Source organism: Rhinatrema bivittatum, chromosome 8 (genome assembly GCF_901001135.1).
Source record: "Rhinatrema bivittatum chromosome 8, aRhiBiv1.1, whole genome shotgun sequence".
Classification (NCBI taxonomy): Eukaryota; Metazoa; Chordata; class Amphibia; order Gymnophiona; family Rhinatrematidae; genus Rhinatrema; species Rhinatrema bivittatum.
In genome coordinates this window covers 228075377-228093833 of record NC_042622.1, presented here as the reverse complement: position 1 = coordinate 228093833, position 18457 = coordinate 228075377, and the positions used below count along the sequence as shown (strand labels likewise).

General features: G+C 43.5%; 1 protein-coding gene across 4 annotated transcripts in view; it reads right to left on the bottom strand.

Annotated features, from left to right (window-relative positions):
- LOC115097807 (semaphorin-4D-like) overlaps positions 1-18457 on the bottom strand; it is a 197562-nt gene that overhangs the window by 146142 nt on the left and 32963 nt on the right. For 2 of the 4 annotated variants that reach the window (XM_029613886.1, XM_029613887.1), the window contains exon 2: positions 13541-13873. In XM_029613886.1, coding sequence (XP_029469746.1) covers positions 13541-13649 — 109 coding nt within the window. In that variant the 5' untranslated portion in view covers positions 13650-13873. Of the gene's footprint in view, positions 1-13523; positions 13874-18457 lie in introns of those variants that run through there. The other 2 variants (XM_029613889.1, XM_029613888.1) reach the window with 2 other exon arrangements.

Genomic DNA, 18457 nt, shown 5'->3' with positions numbered 1-18457 from the left:
TGAAGCCTAGATTCTCCAGGCAGACTATTGTTTTGACTAGGTGCGCTTGGAGATTTGTGGATTATGGAGAGACAAGAAGCCAATCATCTAGATAAGGAAAAAGCTTTAGTCCTTTCCTTCTCAAGTGGGCCACAGCTATGGGTAGACATTTTGTAAAGATTCTTGGGGCCGACTAGAGGCCAAAGGGAAGGACTTGTACTAGAAATGATGAGTGTTGCCCTGAAAACACATGTAATACCAGGAAGATCGGTGCATTGGGATGTATGAGTAAGCATCTTTGAATCAGTGAGCACATCCAATCGTTGGGCTGGAGGAATGGTAGGATGGATTTGAGAGATGTCATCTTGAATTTCTCCTTCTAAATTCACCTGTTAAGGGAAAGAAGGTCCAGAAATGGACACAGCCCCCCACTTTTTTTGGGATGAGGAAGTATTGGGAATAAAACTCTTTGTTGCGCTGGCGTCGAGGTAATGTTTGAATCGCTTCCTGGTGAAGCAACGAGTGCACCTCCTGTTGTAAAATCATATTCTGTGCATGATTCTGAAACGGAGGAACAAGGTGCGGGATTGGACGGTTCCTCTTGAAGTTTAGTTTGTAACCATTGTGAACTATACTCAATACCCAACAGTCCGATGTGATGGAATCCCAGGAATGGTAAAAATGGGATATTCTGTCCCCCACTGTTCAGGCAGTTGTGGCTAAACTCTGCTCAAAAATTCTGGTGCGGCTTCTGGCTGGAACCTTGCTGCTGCTCTTGCGTCCATTGGTCTCTTGGACGGCCCCTGGGTTGGGGTTGCTGCTCCTGTCTAGGAGATTGGTATGGCAGCAGTCTGTACGTCGTGTACGCCCTGTACAGTTACTGCTGATAGAACAGCTTCTTGTATTAGAATAATATCTCTTGAGGAGGATTGCTGCTCTGAGGGTGAAGAGAGGGATAAAACCACCATATTTTGGCTCCTTTAATTGTGAGACACTCTCGAAGATTATCCCCAAACAAGTCATCCCATTTACAAGGCAAGTCCGCCAGTTTTTCATGTATGTCTTCCCGGATAGTGCTGGTGCAGAGCCAGGCTATCCTGAGAGCCCCAACTGAAGTCACCGATGTACAAGCCGAAATCTCGAAGGCCTCATGAATGGTTCAAAGCAAATGTCATACACCCTCTTCTATATCTGTTGAGGTCTGAAGAAGAATCTGGTCCCCCGCTCCAGCTGAAATGTACGGTTTGAGGGTCTGTAAGCATTCATATAAGTATTGAGCAATATAGAACTGGTGCTGCTGAGATTTTGCATTTAGCATTGTGGCTTGAAAAACTGTGTGACCAAATTCATCCAGGAACCGTCTGTCTTTCTCTGGAGGTGTTTGAATGCAGCCGTAATTTCTTAGATTTCTTCATGGCTAATTGTACAATCATAGACGCATGCGGAAGTTGGACTATGCCATAGTGAGGTGATTTCCTCATGTGAAATTTCAGGTCCGTTTTGTGAGAGATTGGGCGCCCTGAAAATGGGGACTCCCAAGATTTGTCCATCACAGCATCCAGAACATTGTGCAATGGTAACTCAGTAGGCTCTGATGGGACTTGAAAATTTTTTAAAGTTTCCATTACTTCAGATCTGGGATTTTCTTCATCTCCACTTTGAGGATGGAGCCCACTTTTACAACAAATTTTGAATATGTGAGGACTTCTGGGGGAGACAAAGGTTCCGGTGGGTCTTCTGGGGGGGGGGGTCAAATGGAATTCCCATTGAAGTACCCACAGAAGTCAGAGGAGAATCCTGTGGACCCATATTTGGTTCTGGCGAGAATCTCGGGTCTGGCTCTTCCCCCTGGCCTTGTGGACTACTATCTCCCTGAATTGGAGAGTTGGGGGAGAAGCCTTCTTCCGATGGACGTGGCTTTCCCTTCTAGTGATAAAAATAATGTTTTTAAGATAGCCGATATTTGAGTCATGGCTTGTGAGGCCGCTCCTCCCTGTTTAACAGCATGTGTTGTCTTCTGTGGGCTAGTCGAAGTTTATCCCCAAATAAGTTATCCCATTTACATGACAAGTCTGCCAGTTTTTCATGTACGTCTTTCTGGATAGTGCTGGTGGTCCTATGTGCAAATGCAGGTCTTCTGCTGGTTTTTTGAGACAGGGCCAATGCTGCCAGTAAGATGGAGAAATCTGGTCCTGTGTGGTGCTCCAACCTTCTCTTGCCCTGACGGGCTGTTTTATGCCTCTTGGTCAGAGGTTCTTGTAACTGAGGGGATTGCCTTTTTTGCTTTAAGGCAGAAGAGATGTCAGAGTAGACCTTTTGAGATGATGTAGAGGATCCAATAGAGCATAGCTCCACAAGCAAGGACATGACCTCTTTTATATCCGAGGGAGTGGAACCCATTAGTTCCTCAGACAAGAACACAATCTGTGGATCACTTTCTTGCTCCTTCGGAGGCTTGAAGAACACTTCTCTGAAATCTTGTGCTTGGGTAGTTGAGTGGAAACCGATCAATTTCCAGTACCCTGTGAGTAAATGCCTGCTTGGGATGCAGTGAATGCGTCGCTGTTTGCTGCTGTTTCTGCATGGTGTGCATAATCCGTTGCTTATGCATTGTGGACTCCTGATGATATTTTTCTTGAGGTGCTCGGGTCGGGGTGCATGGAGTCAGTCGTATGTCGTGTTGTGTGCATCGTACGCCAGATGTGTGGCGCACTGTTGAGTGCAACCAGACTCTTTGTATCCCGTGTCATGTTTGGGATGTGTCACACGCTGAGGCATCTCCTGACTCTTGATGCACTTCTTAGACAACAACACACTTACCATTGACGCACTTTGCCTTGAGCACTCTGGGAACCTTGTCCACCTGGCTCTGCTTGTTTTGACTTTCCAAACAGTCTATCGGGCCAACCGACAACACCCACTTCTTCTGGGCAACGCACTGTGACTTAGGCCCCAGTAAAGAGCGAGCGGAATGGTGCTTTAACGACGGGGCACATGATCCAGAAGTCCCCTCACCATCTCTTAGCCTGGTGATCTTAGCTGCGCGCTGCCTCTGGGCTCGCAGGGACATACTGCTGCAGTCGCAGCACATCAATTGGTCATGGTCAGACCAGAGACACAGGTAAATTATGTCCATCTGTGAGGGACATAATTTTATCACACTGGCAGTATTTGAAGCCGGGAGTTTTTGGCAACATGGTAGCACTTAAAAGTGCTGTTGTGGGTTCACACAAGGTGAAGAAAAAGGATTCAAAGCAAGGAGAAGAGAGAAGAGCTTCCACTTAGAGAGATGAGCTGCATGGAAAAAAGAAACTGAGAAAGGGTAATCGCACAGGAACAGCCACACATGCACACAGAGCATAGCTCTGCATTCTATGAGACAAGTTCCGCTCCATGCCGCCCAGAGGATATCACCCAGAAAGCATGGCAAATTCAGCTTGCTTATTGACGGGGAAAGTTTAAAAAAATAAAAAACTAGCCATACTGGAGGAATTTTAAGGGTCTGGGGTAACTGGGGAGAGTGTAAGCAATTTAACCCAGGGGGTTTGAAAGACCTAGCTTTTAAATGCGCGAACTGGTGGATGAATTGGTGAAACTGGCAATAGCATCGATACACGCCCCTTTTAAAATTCCCCGACTTATGCGGTAGAAGCAGGATTTATGGATATATGCACGCACACTCTTAAAATTGGGTGCACATGTGCACGCGGTTAGGTTATTTTATAACATGCACGCATGTATGCATGCATGTTATTAAATGGCCATGCATCTGGGCATGCGCTGACACACATATACCAAATTGTGCCAGTTTGAAAGTTACCATCCAAGTGTCTTGGGTTAGAAGACCATTGGCTCCTAGAAACTCTTAGAGGGCGATGGATCCTTAATCTTTCTAGATATGCATAATAAGGATGCCTGTACCAGATCTGTTCCACCTATGCTTGCTTTCTGTTACGCTCCTGCCCACGGACCCCATCCCTCGGTCAGGCCCTCCACTTACCACTGCCCCGGAATGTGCTCCTGCTTTGGCTGCTCCAGACTACCCTCCACCTTCGTGGTGCGGAGCCGCTGTCTTCTTTATGCGGCAGGGAGCCACCGCTGCCTCTGCCTCCACTCATGCAGCCTAGCGCCACCCTCGGGACCTCCCATGCAACAGGAAGTCACTGCTGCCGCTGCCTCCTCTCAAGCGGCAGGGAGCCGCCGCCACTGCCTTCCTCATCTTCGCAGCAGGGGTGCTGCTGCCGACGCTGCCTAATTGCAGGGAAACTGCTGTCCCTCATCTTCGCGACTGGAAGCCGCTTCTAGCCTGGCTTCCTATGTGGCATGATGCCGCCACAGGCCCCTGCTCTCCTGGGCTCCTCTAGACGCGGGCGTGCGCCTCTTCTTCATATTTACAGGGCCAGCGGCGGGAAAAGCCCGCGGCTCCACCGGATGATGTCATCACTGTGTTCCCTGGTCCAGCCCTATAAAAGGGCGCTGCTTCAATTTCTCGGAGCCTTCGAATCGGATTCCATGGTCGTCCATGTCTCCTCTTCTCCGGTCAAGGTCTTCCATGGTCTGCTCCTGTCCAGATGGCTGTGTGTTCCATGTTCTTGATGTTCCTGATCTTCTCCGTCTGATGTTCCTGGTCTCGTCCTTCATTGGAGCTCCTTCATTGCATGTTCCTTGACCTGATGTTTCTCGTCCAGTAGTCCTGGTGTTCCTCATCCAGAAGCCCTGATGTCCCTCATCCAAGTCCTGATGTTTCCTGGTCCAGTAGTACCGGATGTTTCGATTTCCAGATGTCCCGTGTTCCAGTCCTGGTCCTGATGTCCTCCTCGTCACCTGCTCCTCGTCCTCCTTCCAGGTTCCTTGCTACTCTACCTTTCCGGGTGTGCCACAGTCGTGATCTGTGACCAGCCCATGGGGGGCTGTGTAGGGTGCATCGTGGTACAAGGCCTGCCTTCATCTCTGCAGCGCAAGTCTTTGGAAGGCCCTTGTTTTTAAAGTCGAGGTCTATTCGTGAATTCTGAGTTCCAAGTCTTGAATCCTGAGTCTTGTATCCTGTCCCAGACTTCGGAGTATCTTGCCTGCTTCCGTCCATGCCCAAGACTCTGCCTGAACCTGCTCAGCTTCAGCGTGGTCTGCGACCAGCCACAGGCAGCTGTGTAGGGTATGCCTCGGTGCGGGCCTCTCCTGAATCTTCGACATGTTCTGGTTTCAAGTTCCACTGCTTTGCCTGGAGTCTACTTTGCTTCCTGCGTGGTCTGTGGCTGGGTAGGGCATGCTGCGATGCAGTTCTCACTCAGTATTGTCCAGTATCCTTGCCTGAGACTTCCAGCTTCCTCTAATCCTCCTCAGAGTCTTCCAAGCCCCCTGAGTCTTCCAAGTCCTTGTCCGAGTCTTCCAAGTCCTTGCATGGGTCTCCCTAGCACTCGTACGAATCTTCCAAGCACCCTGAGTCTTCCAAGTCCTCATCCAAGTCTACCTAGTCATCGTCTGAGTCCTCCAAGTATCCTGAGTCTTCCAAGTCCTCATCTGAGCCCTCCTAATACCGAGTCTTCCAAGTCTTCGTCTGAGTCCTCAGCCCGAGTCCTCCAAGTATCCTGAGTCTTCTAAGTCTTCCAAGTCCTCATCTGACTCCTCATACCCTGAGTCTTCCAAGTCTGAGTCCTCAGCCCGAGACCTCCAAGTATACTGACTCTTGTCCATATCTTCCAAGTATCCTGAGTCTTCTTCGTCTGAGTCTTCAGCCGAGTCCTCCAAGTATACTGACTCATCTTTGTCTTCCAATATCCTGAGTCTTCTGTTCCATTCCATGTCTCAACTTGCTCCTGCCCTCAGCCTCCGTCTGGCCTCATGCACTCGTTCCCTAGCGGCGGGTCCGGAAGGGCTATCGCGTGGCCCGAGGGCTACTCCTGAGACCAGCATTGCGTTGCTGGGTCTCACTGGTGCATGCAGGTCCGAGGGCTGAGCCTGCCTTGTTCTAGTTCCTGATGTTCCTTGCCTGGTCCAGTCCAGCCTAGTTCCTGCTCCACCCGTGCCTGCATTTGCTCACCTCCGACAGTGTGCGTTTTGGGGCTCCTCCCTGAGCCGTCCCATTGCCCAAGGGCTCACTATCTCCCAGGAGCAGGCAACCATGCCTCCGCGTCCCTCACATGGACTTGAAGGTCGTGCTCGCAACACTTTATTTTTCTTTTTAATTTTTAAATATGTCCCATCAAGAGACCATGGTGGTGAAAGCTTATATATTAAGTTCCATATTAGAGAAACTATCCCATCGATGTCTCAATCCTTACTTCCGGAGAAAAACTGCATCATATTTGCGATTTGCAAATTTTGATTAAAACTGATATACCTCCTAAAGGAGCCCCTGCTCGTCTGGATCGAGAAGATTATGAGTTTGGAAATTGGCCTGTAAATTTATTTCATTCAATATGATGTGCAGGAAATAATGATTTGTGACCTCAGATATTCCACGACTGTAGATTCTACATGTTGCATTGAAATCTCTCCGCCTTACCTTGCAGCTTCTTGAGGAGATAAGTACAGGAGAGGAGATTTCATCTGTTAGGGGTGCAATTATTTCTTATACTGTGTTTTCAAATAAGTTTACTGAGAAGTAAGGAGTTTCAGCTTATTTTTTTAATTTTGTATATAAGCTCTTTGAGCTCCAATAGTTTAATCTAAACCATTCTTTGATCGAGCTTACTATAGCTGATGTTTTGGAATTAAAATAGCTGAAAGTAGCCCTATGCTATGCACAGAATTTCTTTCCCCAATATAAAATTATTGCCCATCATCATCCTATTTTGAGGTCATATCCATAATATAGAAGTTGTTAATTGGAGTATTATGTCCTTTGATAAGAACAACATTCTGGTATCTTTCCCTCGTGGAGTCTATCTTTTTTTTTTTTTTTTTTACTATTGTCTTATAGAAAAATATTAAGTACAATTTAATGCATATGTACAAAAACAGCATGTGCATTGACACTGCCGAGACCTGCTTTGGAGGTTTATTGAAACAATGATCTCTTTCCTAATCCTTTCATTAAAGAACACTCTCTTGCAGGATAAACTATTTGTGATGTTTTCTTTTTTCTTTTTTTAAATCCAGGTAATTTGCATTCTCCTGCATTAATATTAATATTGTATTTGGAGACAGTTCTGCTGGTCAAACACAGTGGGTAATTCAGAATTCTGGAATCCGACACCTCTCCTGTCACTAAAACCATGAACTGATAGCCTTTCATTTACATAGGGGAGTCCATTTAAAGCCAGTGACTTGGCAGGAAAAAATCTGAGGTGATGAGAGGAGAACTGCAGCCCATGGCAGCAACCTCTAGAGGAAGCAAAGATGCAGGGAACAACAAACAGTGGAAGTTTAGTACAAGTTAAAGTATCTCTTTAATAAGGATGGCATTGTATCGGTGGCACTGCTAGCCTCATTTAGGAAGCAGATTCATCCTCCATGGCCTTAAAGTGGAATAGGAAAGTGTTTTCTTTCTTATGGAGCATTGACTACTAATATGGAGGAGAATTTGTATTTCTAAACTCTCTTTTTTTCTGCTGCATTTTTCAGAAGTCATGCTTCTCTGCTACTTCTCAGCACCAATTATGTTTGCGCCATGAGTTTGGTGTCGATATGACTATTGTGCCTTGATCTCCATGCCAATAAAGCTACTGCTCTATGCCTTTGGCGCCGATATAGCTAATGCACCATTCTTTTGGTACTGATAATTATTATATGCCATGCTTCGGTGCTATCAGTATGTCGTGCTTCAGGCATCAATTGTGTCTGTACTGAGCTCTTCAGTACTAATTAAAGGCCTGATGACCTGTACCATACTTTAGTTTTACTGGCTCGTGCCAAGTTTTGGCAGACATATTTGCACTATCACGTCCCCTTTTTACTGATTGCACCAGACGTTTGTACTCCTTAGATCTGTAAGCTTCCTTTGCCAATGGTACTTCAGTATCACATATTCTGCATGCATATTAAACTCCTTAACCTCTTTAACTTTTCAAGTTGTTCAACTTTTGGTGTCCTTTTTTTTATTATAATCTAATCTTAATTATCTGTGGATGAAATTGAGTGTAAATACACTGTTTTGGTTACAGTTTTTACAGAACAAAACTGCTTTATATTTTATAGACAAATTCTCGGATATAATATATATATATTTTTTTATTGAATCTGAACTAAATTGTTTACTAAATTGAAATAATTAAAATAAATCAAATTTAAAAAGAAAGTTTAAAACTAAAGTATTTTGCAGCGATGTAATGGAGAGAAAAATACCCAACTGTTCACAAAGCTTATAAAAACAGATCACAGCGTAATCTTCTAAATTTATATTCTGCTAACTTTAGGGAAGAATTATCCTTTGACAATAATGCTATAATCATTTCCCTATGGAACAGAGCAATTAAAGAAAACTTCTTTCCTCTCATGATAAATTTCCCTTTTCTACCAGGGAATCAAAAATGTTCTCCCCAAATTCCATCTCCATGCTTGTAACAGAAAAAGATCTATTGCTTAAGGGGTATATTTTCTTATAAGTCCTTTTCAGATTTAAAAACTCTTAGGAGGTTTACATAGATACAATGCTAAATGCTCCTGCATTGCTGGCGATAAAGCATGTAAAACTTCATCATGCTTGCAAAGCTCAGAATGCTAATTATGGAATAAGAAAACTCTTAAAAAAAACAAAACATTTGTGCCTGATCTGACTTATCCCATTTTGACATAAGGTCCAGGATTCAAAACTGGTGGGCTGTGATTTTTATTTATCTGTGGCCATGTAGTGCTTTGCTCAAGCCATATACAAAATGGCTGCTGTTCAAAAATCAAAGGATGAAATTGTTCATTCAAATGACTCAGGATAAAGTCAGGCCTATAATTGTTAATAACTTATGGTGCAGAATATTTCAATATTATTTTCCAGGCTATGTCTTTTGTCTCATGACAATTTTGTTGTTGTATAACAATATTTTGTTTTCTATCTGCCTGAACTTCTGATTGGATTTTATATGTTTTTATTGTAAACCACTTGGCTAGACTGCTTCACAGGTAGTATAATAAATAATAATCTCAACTTTAGAGCTTGTTCAAGACCCGAGACTTTTTTTTTTTTTATATATCCTATGTTTTATTCGCCTCAATTTCATGCTGAGCAGGTTGTGCTGTCTGTGGCAGCTGTTCTGTTGCTACCACAGGCAGCACAACAATGATAATGATCTGATTATCATTGCTGTGCTGCAACAATGATAATCATTAAAAACAGCAAAGCCGCAGAAGTAGCATCATACTTCAAGAAAAAAATCACCGACCTAATCACACCTTTAAAGGCCAATAAAGGTCCTCTTCCTCCTCCCCCTTACTCTACACATATTCAACAGAACGCTAATCTGGAAAACTTCGAACTGACTTCCTCCTTAGAGATTGAAGCAGTCCTAAAGAAGATCAAACCTGCCTCACACCCCACGGATGCAATCCCTTCCAACTTACTCATCACCATCCCTAAAACCGTCGCCAAACCAATCGCCGACATCATCAACTGTTCATTAATACAAGGCTCAGTTCCAGCCCCCTTGAAACTCGCCATTCTTAAACCACTTCTGAAAAAACCTAACCTATCTCCAGACGACCCCGCCAACTACTGACCTATTGCAAAACTCCCCTTCATCTCCAAAATCCTAGAAAAAAATAGTAAACAAGCAACTGTCGGAGTACTTGGACGATAACAAAATCTTAGCACCTTCGCAATTCGGCTTTTGCAAAGCACGAAACACCGAAACTCTATTAATTTCTTTAACAGACACCATACTAATGAATCTTGATGATAAACAAACCTGCCTACTCATACTCCTCGACCTATCAGCCACCTCTGACACGGCGAATCATTCAATACTCTTGGAGCGACTATCCGACATCAGCATCAAAGGCACCGCTCTGAACTGGTTCAAGTCTTTTCTACAAAACAGATTTTACAAGGTCAGAGTCAACAACAATGAATCACACCCCATCTGCTCTTCTCTGGGAGTCCCTCAAGGCTCCTCATTATCCCTGACTCTCTTCAACATCGATCTCTTACCGCTATGCCAGCTCCTCTCCAAACTAAAATTAAATCATTACATTTACGCAGACGACGTCCAAATACTCATCCTGGTGAAAGAATCCCTACAAAAAACCCTAGAATTCTGGAACAACTGCCTTATATCCATCAATAACCTGCTCTTAAGCCTTAATTTAATCCTCAATTCCAATAAAACGGAAATACTCCTCATCTCACAGGACGGCAACTATGCAATGACAAACCCAATCCCCACCAGTCAACCAACCTTTTCTTCTCAATTAAGAAACCTCGGAGTCATCATGGACAATCAATTAAACCTAAAGAGATTTATCAATAATACTACTAAGGAGGGCTTTTTTAAATTACAAGTCCTAAAACGACTCAGACCACTCCTCCACTTCCAAGACTACCGATTGGTACTTCAAACAATCATTTTCTCAAAAACAGATTACTGCAATTCTCTTTTACTCGGACTCCCAGCTAACAACATTAAACCCCTTCAAATGCTACAAAATGCCTCAGCCAGGATTCTAACTAAGAACAACAAAAAAGACCATATTACCCCTATCTTGAGGAACCTACATTGGCTCCCAATCAAGTTCAGAATCATATACAAAGCACTAACGATCATTCACAAAACCATCCACAATCTCATTCCTCTGGAACTAAACATCCCACTACGACCACATTTACCCACCAGACCGATAAGAGCAGCATATAGAGACACTCTTCTTGTCCCACACTCCAAAACCTCTCTAAGTAAACGAGCTATGTCCACAGCAGGTCCTGCACATTGGAACTCTCTTCCTCCAGAACTACGGTTGGAACAATGCCAATCACTTTTAAAAAAGGACTAAAAACTTGGCTATTCGAACAAGCATTCCATTTATATTAATGACGTACCTCCATCATCTCCGTTACCAGTCAACAAGCTAATCTTTCCAAACTATCTACTCAGACTATCCATAATTTAGCAACCCAACTCTACAGTCGATCTTGCCAAGCTTACTCAGTGTACCCGGACCTTAAATTAATTCCAATACGTACCTTGATCCTCAGCCAGACTAGACTTGGCTCAATCATTTTATTTAATTCGTTATTTTTTTTGTTGCCCCCCATTTTATCTTATCCAAGTTCTACGCCCTGTTCTATGTAATCGCATTCTTACATGCGTTGTTTTTCCGTTATAATGTAAACCGAGAGGATATGTAATGTCTTACATGAATCCCGGTATATAAAAATTTTAAATAATAAATAAATATAAATAAGGTTTAAAATGGTCTTATAATCTCTGAGATGAAGACTAGCAAAGTTTTTAAACAATGAGAAACTTGCTGGTTGAATGCCCTTAAATCTTACCTTTTAACATTCAAGGTTCTTTTCTTTTCTTCTTTTTTTTTTCCAAGTAAAGAAAGGTAGTGATTTAAAAGTCTCTTAGAGGATCCTCTTCTTCCTTTCCTTATTATATCTTTGAATTAGCTCAACCAATAACCTTCTAATGGGAATGTTAGCCTTACCAAATGTTGGCTTGCTACTCTGTAAAAACTGCAGGAGCATGGCTCAGTCAAATTTAATATCTTAGGTATCTGCTTTCAGTTGGCTCAACCAAGAACCCTCTAATGGAAATGGGAGTACAACAAAATGTAGGCTCACTATTCTGTAAAGATTACAGATGTATGGCCCAAATATTTTTTTAATTAAATCTGAATGATATACCAGCCTAGTAAGATAAATACTGCTGTTTCATCAATAGTTCTTTCATCAGCTGGAGACAGAAAATACTGGTCAAACTGGTATGGCTTCAACAAAAGTAGCAGTGATGTCAACTGGATGAGGGACTAAACCCAATCAGTTCTGGACTGGTGTAGAAGAAAAAAAAAGGAAAGGGAAACTAGAAAAAGTGCAGAGGAGGGCAACAAAAATGGTAAAGGGAATAGAATGGCTCCCCTACAAAGAGAGACTACTCAGGTTAGGGTTCTTCAGCTTGGAGAACAGCTGACTGAGTGAAGTTATGATAAAGATAAATAAGTAGTGGTTATTTATGCTTTCAAATAGTACTAGGACTAGGGGATACTCCTTGAAACTACCTAGTACTGTATTTAGAACAAATTTTACGAAATATTTTTTCAATGCCCAATTAAGCTATGGAATTTGCTGACCAAGGATATAGTCAAAGCTAATAGTATATCTGGTTTGAAAAAAGGTTTGGACGAGTTTCCAGGGGAATGGTCTGTTAGCAATCATTAGCCAGGTAGGCTTGAGGATTGCCACTTCTGGGAATGAACAAGGAATGGCTCTGCTGGGTACAACCAAATGACTGAGGTTGGTCATCGTTGGAGACAGAAATGATGGGCTGATTGCTCTGACCCTGCCATGGCACTTCTTCTGTTCTTAAATTAAGATTTTGCTTTGCTTTTTTTTTGGAAGGTTGGAGATTGTCTACATTCAGACCTAATGGTCAGGGATATTGTATATCTTATCAAGCTGGATTATGCTCTATAAGATCACATGAGCCACATTTATCAAGAATTTCTATGTTGAGGGGCTTTTTTGTTTTACATTTTATCCCAAATTTTCAAAACCCTGCACACGCCAAAACGGGGGGATGTTTTGTGGCTGCGCCAAGATCATTTTCAAAACAGCCCGGCCATGCGTGTACCTCCATGTATGCATGGAAGTGCCGGGGCTTTGAAAAGGGGTGGGCGGGGCGGGACAGCAGCCATTAGGCCCTGTCCCAGGAAATCATGCGCTGGCAGCCGGCCAGCATGCAGAACTTACTTCTGCTCGGAGTGGGTAAGCTCATCAACAAAAAAAACAAAAGAAGGTAGATAAGGTTTATTTAGATGTCGGGGAGGAGAGGGGAAAAGGAAGGAAGGGTAGGTAGGGGTATAAGCTAGGAGGACTGGGCAAAGGCCTGATTGCGTCACAGTGCGTATTTAAAAAAAACTCCACCCCCTGCACGCGAGAGTCGCGAACCGCCTGCATGTGCGCTGATAATAAAATCGGGTGTTTATGTGCACGCGGGTATCATATTTTATAACATGCACGTGGCGACACACACAGGTTATAAAATCGGCGAGTACTGTGCGTGCATGTTTTAAAATCTACCCCTTTATATCTAAGCATGTTTATTTTTTCTTATATGTTATTTTCTATGTTAATTACTGTTTTATAAAGGCTTGTTGTATTTGTTTTCTGTATTGTCTTGACTTATCTGGTGCTTATATTATATATGTATGTTCTTATCTGCTGAGATTTGTGAATTGGTGGAATATACATTTTTTAAAATAAATACATTTTTTTCTCATTCTCTGTAATTAATTACCCTCAGTGTTCAGTTAGTATTGTTTATATTGGCAACAAATGATGGGTTTTCAGCTTCATAAAACAGATTCAACTCATGGATCCCAGTTCCAGTGGGTCATTCAATAGGGCCTTATTTTTTAAATTAATGTATCAGTTTCTTTTAACAGTGATGACCTACATTTCTGGGACACTCACTCTGGAAAGAGATGGTTTTTCGAGGAATGCAGTTGGGGATGGTTGCTTCAATCTGTTGTGATAATCCACTAATGAGAAACAGGAAGACAGCTGCGCTGGTTCTGTTCATTTTCAGGGATGTTTATCTTCTACTCCACTTTAATTCTTTGGTTTGTAATTACTGATGAACACAGCAGCCTCGGTGTCCCGTGCTAACCTTGAAAACGTTGTTACCGGGCAGTGCAGGAACAGAGTGCACAAGGCCTGCAACCATTTTCTTGCCAAGCAGCTACATCTTGATGACTGCTTCCCAGGTCAGCCTTCCACTGCAAATCCATCAGATCTCTCCTAAAACTGAATATAGATTAATAAAAATTAAATATTTTGGTAGCTGACAACATACAATAAGGACATAGGCCAGCCATGGCAAACCTTTGTGGCCCTAGTGTCAAGAGACTGCCAGGCAGATGACAGTGTGAGTGGAAAGTCATTAGCTTTCAGTTGAGGGTTATGTTTGTTGAGCACCAGGGTGCATGCACCATATACCCAACATCACGGCTGCATCTAAAGGATCCAGAGTCTGGAGAGGACCTTTTAATCAAATGCATTATGGTATTTGTAATCCTGCTTCTTCAATTTAAAACCAGAGTGAGGGGATGGGGAGGACAAAATATATCAGGGAGTTTGTCCATAGAGAACAGCAGCCCATCTGTAACCTGTAGGACCATGGCATTTCATATGTCATATTCACATTTATATTGTGTCTTCTTGCAAGTGTTTTAGCCTACATTATAGCATGCATTTTTCAAAGCAAATATAACCTAGTATTTAACAGGGGTTTTGCATGGAATAAAACAGGGCTAAAAGGTGAGCTAAAACTAATTTAGGATTAGTGCATGCAAACGGCAGAGTAATAACTTTATTAGCTATTATCTGTAATGCAAGGAAGTGCTTTAGCTTTGCCTGCATATCTTTACCATAGGAAATTTAACTCCTGGATCTGAGCAAGAGTTAAACTTCCCATGGTTTTTGTCAACAACCCCTGCAATCTGGCTTTCCAAATAAATGCTTCCCACTTGACAGCTCTTGGTCTATGAATTTCCCCAAAGGTGGTGGTGATTTGTATTGTCTGTTTATTTAGGCATATGTTAAAAATACGCTTATATGATGCATGAAGAGCAATTAGCACTTATTCTGACAGCAAAAGAAAAACAGAGTTGCTTACCTGTAGCAGGATGTCAGTCCTTACACGAGTGACATCATCTGATGGAGCCAGGCATAGAAAACCTATGTCAAAGTTTTTAGAACTTTGAGCCACTCTAAGCATACTCATGCATGAGTTATACCACGCGTTCACACGGGATCTTCTCAGTCTTATAACAGAATTCAAATAAAATAATACCCATGGAAATCCAACGCCACGGGAAGGTGGGTGGGTTTCGCAAGGACTGACATCCAGCTTCTCCTCGGAGAACACTTGTTACAGGTAAGCAACTCTGCTTTCTCCAAGGTCAAGCAGGATGGCACTTCTCACACATGGGTAAATCACTAGATACATATGACACCCCAAACAAAAAAAGGGGGACCAACAAAACAGGTTCCAATGGGCACAGCAAGTTTGTTGGTAACAGAAGGGGAGGCGCCTGAACAGAAAGAGCAGGCCCCAGGAGGGAACAGAGCTGGGTTCTACACCTCAAACAGGCTCCGAAGGACAGATTGGCTAAAACTGCTATCACGCTGGCTATCTCCATCCAGAAAGTAATGAGATGTGAATGAGTGGAGGGAACACCACGTTGCAGCTCTGCAGAATTCCTCCATGGGGACTGCTCGCAACTGGGCCACCGATGCTGCCATGGCTCAAACAGATAAGCCTTGACATGGCCCCAAGAAGCAATCCCGCCTGGGCATAACAGAAGGAAATGCAGACTGCTAGTCAATTGGAAAGCATCTGCTTGGCAACAGCGAACCCCAACCTGGTCTGGTCAAAAGAAACAAAAAGCTGGGTGGACTATCTATGGACTTCTGACCGCTCAGTTAGAAGGCCAAGGCTCTCTTGCTGTCCAAACTGTGCAGGGCTTGTTCGCCTTGGTGGGAATGGGGCCTGGGAAAGAATGTTGGCAGGACGATGGACTGGTTAACATGGAAGTCCAACACCACCTTAGGCAGGAACTTAAGGTGATTATGAAAGACCATGCTATCATGAAAAAAAACTTATAGTGTAAGATGGATAAGTCACTAAGGTCTGGAGCTCACTGATCCTGCATGATGAAGTGTCCACCACCAAAAATATGACCTTCCGAGTCAGGTACCTGAGGTCACAGGAGTTCAGTGCCTCAAAAGGAGCTTTCATCAGCTAAGCCAAAACCACACTAAAGTCCCAAGACACAGCGGAAAGCCTTAGGGGCGGATTAATTGAAGCAGACCTCACATAAAACTAGAACCATAGGCTGTACAGAGATGGGCTTGACCTCTACACCAGTGGTTCTCAACATTTTTCCCATTGTGACAGACCTGATGGACAGCGCTCAAGTGTGTGATATTACTCATTACAAGCCATGGTGGAACTTAAAAAAAAAAAAGGCCCAGTTTTATTTTTATTGTTAAGAATGACATAGGAAAGATAAGTACTTTCGCTGAACAGAAACTACATAAACAGTATACTTCCCATACCAGAACAGCACCAGCTTCCAGCACTCAAACAGTTAACCACCTGACCTAAGAAAATGCAACACTGAAAATAATACACCAGGCCTTAAAACACCAATACTCCTATTAGGAAAATGGAACAAGCTAGGCTGCTATAGAACCCTACTCAGAAACTATATGCCAGCAGAAATACCTCACCTAGCAAAGAATAAAGAGACCATAAAGCATAAATAGAAACGTGCAGACTAAAACAGAACTGGAAACCACAACAAGCCAAAGACTGTATGCAGTGCAACAAAGGAAAAAGAGAAACATCACCAATCTTCATAAAACAAAACAAATCAAGAAATGAGAAATTACTACTTAGCTGATAATTTCCTTTTCTTTAGGACAGGCAGATGAATCCAGAACAAGTGGGTTATGTACCTCTACCAGCAGATGGAGATGGACCAAACTGACGTCACAGTATATACATCCCTGCAGTGACATTAACCTGCCAGTATTCTCTTCAAAAGCAACTGTGGACAAACTAGCAAAAAACTTGATTAAAAACAGATAACCATTTCAATACTTGGCCAACAGGCAACACTGAGCTCAGATAAGAATGTAGGAACATGGAGGAAGCGACGTCACGCTGATAGATGGCGGCTTAACCTGACTGCTCCGAGCCTCGATTCAGCGAAATCCTCTCGTTTATAGCCATCACAGCACCACGGGGTGTTTTAAGTGACCTCTTACTTGCCGGTAACATCAGGATGTCATTTTGCAAAAAATTGCCCAATTTTAAGCAATTTTCCTTTGAATCGACGGTGGCGAAAACAACAGGGGAAGCCAGCGCCGGGAACCTGGAAGAAAATGGCGCTGCTGCGGCATGTCAAGTGACAGGGGAAGAGGAACTAAGCGGCCAACCACAGCGAACAGAGATACCCCTCTCCAGGGAAAATTTTCAGCACTGGTTTGAAGAACTTCGTGCAGATATAGGGCTTCTGAAACAAGAATTACACTTGATTGTTTCAGAGTTAAGAAATGACTGCATAGAGATGGGGAATCGTTTGGAAGCAGTATAGTAGAGGCAAGAAAATAAAAAAACAGCCTCGGAGGAGGTGCAGCAAACCTTGCAAGCACTCCAGGAAGAAAATGCTAAATTACAGGACTGGGTCGAGGACCAGGAAAACTGATCCATGAGAAATAACTTGAGATTCAGAGGCATACTAGAAAAGCAAGCTTACGTGGCCTGCCAGAAGGTAATAAAGGACATTTGCAGTTCTATATTAAATCCTGGAGAAGGTGAAGCTGAGCCAGTGTGCATCAAGCTGGCAAGAGCACTTAGAGCCCTGGCCAAGACTCAAAATAACCTCCCTCAGGACTTTGCGGTATGCTTCCATGCGTTTGCTATTAAAGAAAAAGTGATGGCGATAGTGAGACAGATGAGAGATATTCAATGGCATGGTCACAAAATAGAAATTTTCCAAGATCTATCCCCTCTGACTATAAAGAAAAATGTTGAGATTACTTACCTGATAATCTCCTTTTCCTTAGTGTAGACAGATGGACTCAGAACAAGTGGGTATAGTGTGCTCGTGCTAGCAATTGGAGACGGATCTGACGTCAACACAGGTACATATACCCCCACAGGAAGTGAAGCAACTCAGTAATCTTCCTTGCAAAAGCTGTTATGGATATATGTGTACTGACGATCAATGAATTAGTGAAACAGGATTCCCCTGACCGATTGATAGTAGCTGGAGACCGCCAGCGCTTCCAACCGGAAGGCGTTGACATCTGGTAGAGTGGACGCTCTTATGTAAGAAAATGACATGGCTTACCTTGAATCAGGGAAACCCATGTATACCGGCAGCCGGGCGGGATGCTGAGTCCATCTGTCTACACTAAGGAAAAGGAGATTATCAGGTAAGTAATCTCAACATTTCCTGGCGTGTAGCCAGATGGACTCAGAACAAGTAGGATGTACAAAAGCTACTCCCGGACTGGGCGGGAGGCTGCCTGAGGACCGCGTAGGACTGCCCTCGCAAATGCTGTGTCCTCTCTGGCATGGACATCCAGACGGTAAAACCTGGAAAAGATATGGAGGGAGGACCATGTCGCCGCCTTACATATCTCCGCAGGTGACAGCATCCTAGATTCTGCCCAAGAGGCCGCCTGCGCTCTGGTGGAATGAGCCTTGACCTGCAGAGGTGGTGTCTTTCCGGCCTCTACGTAGGCCGCTCTGATAACTTCTTTGATCCAGCGGGCTATGGTGGGCCGAGAGGCCGCTTCCCCTTGCTTCTTCCC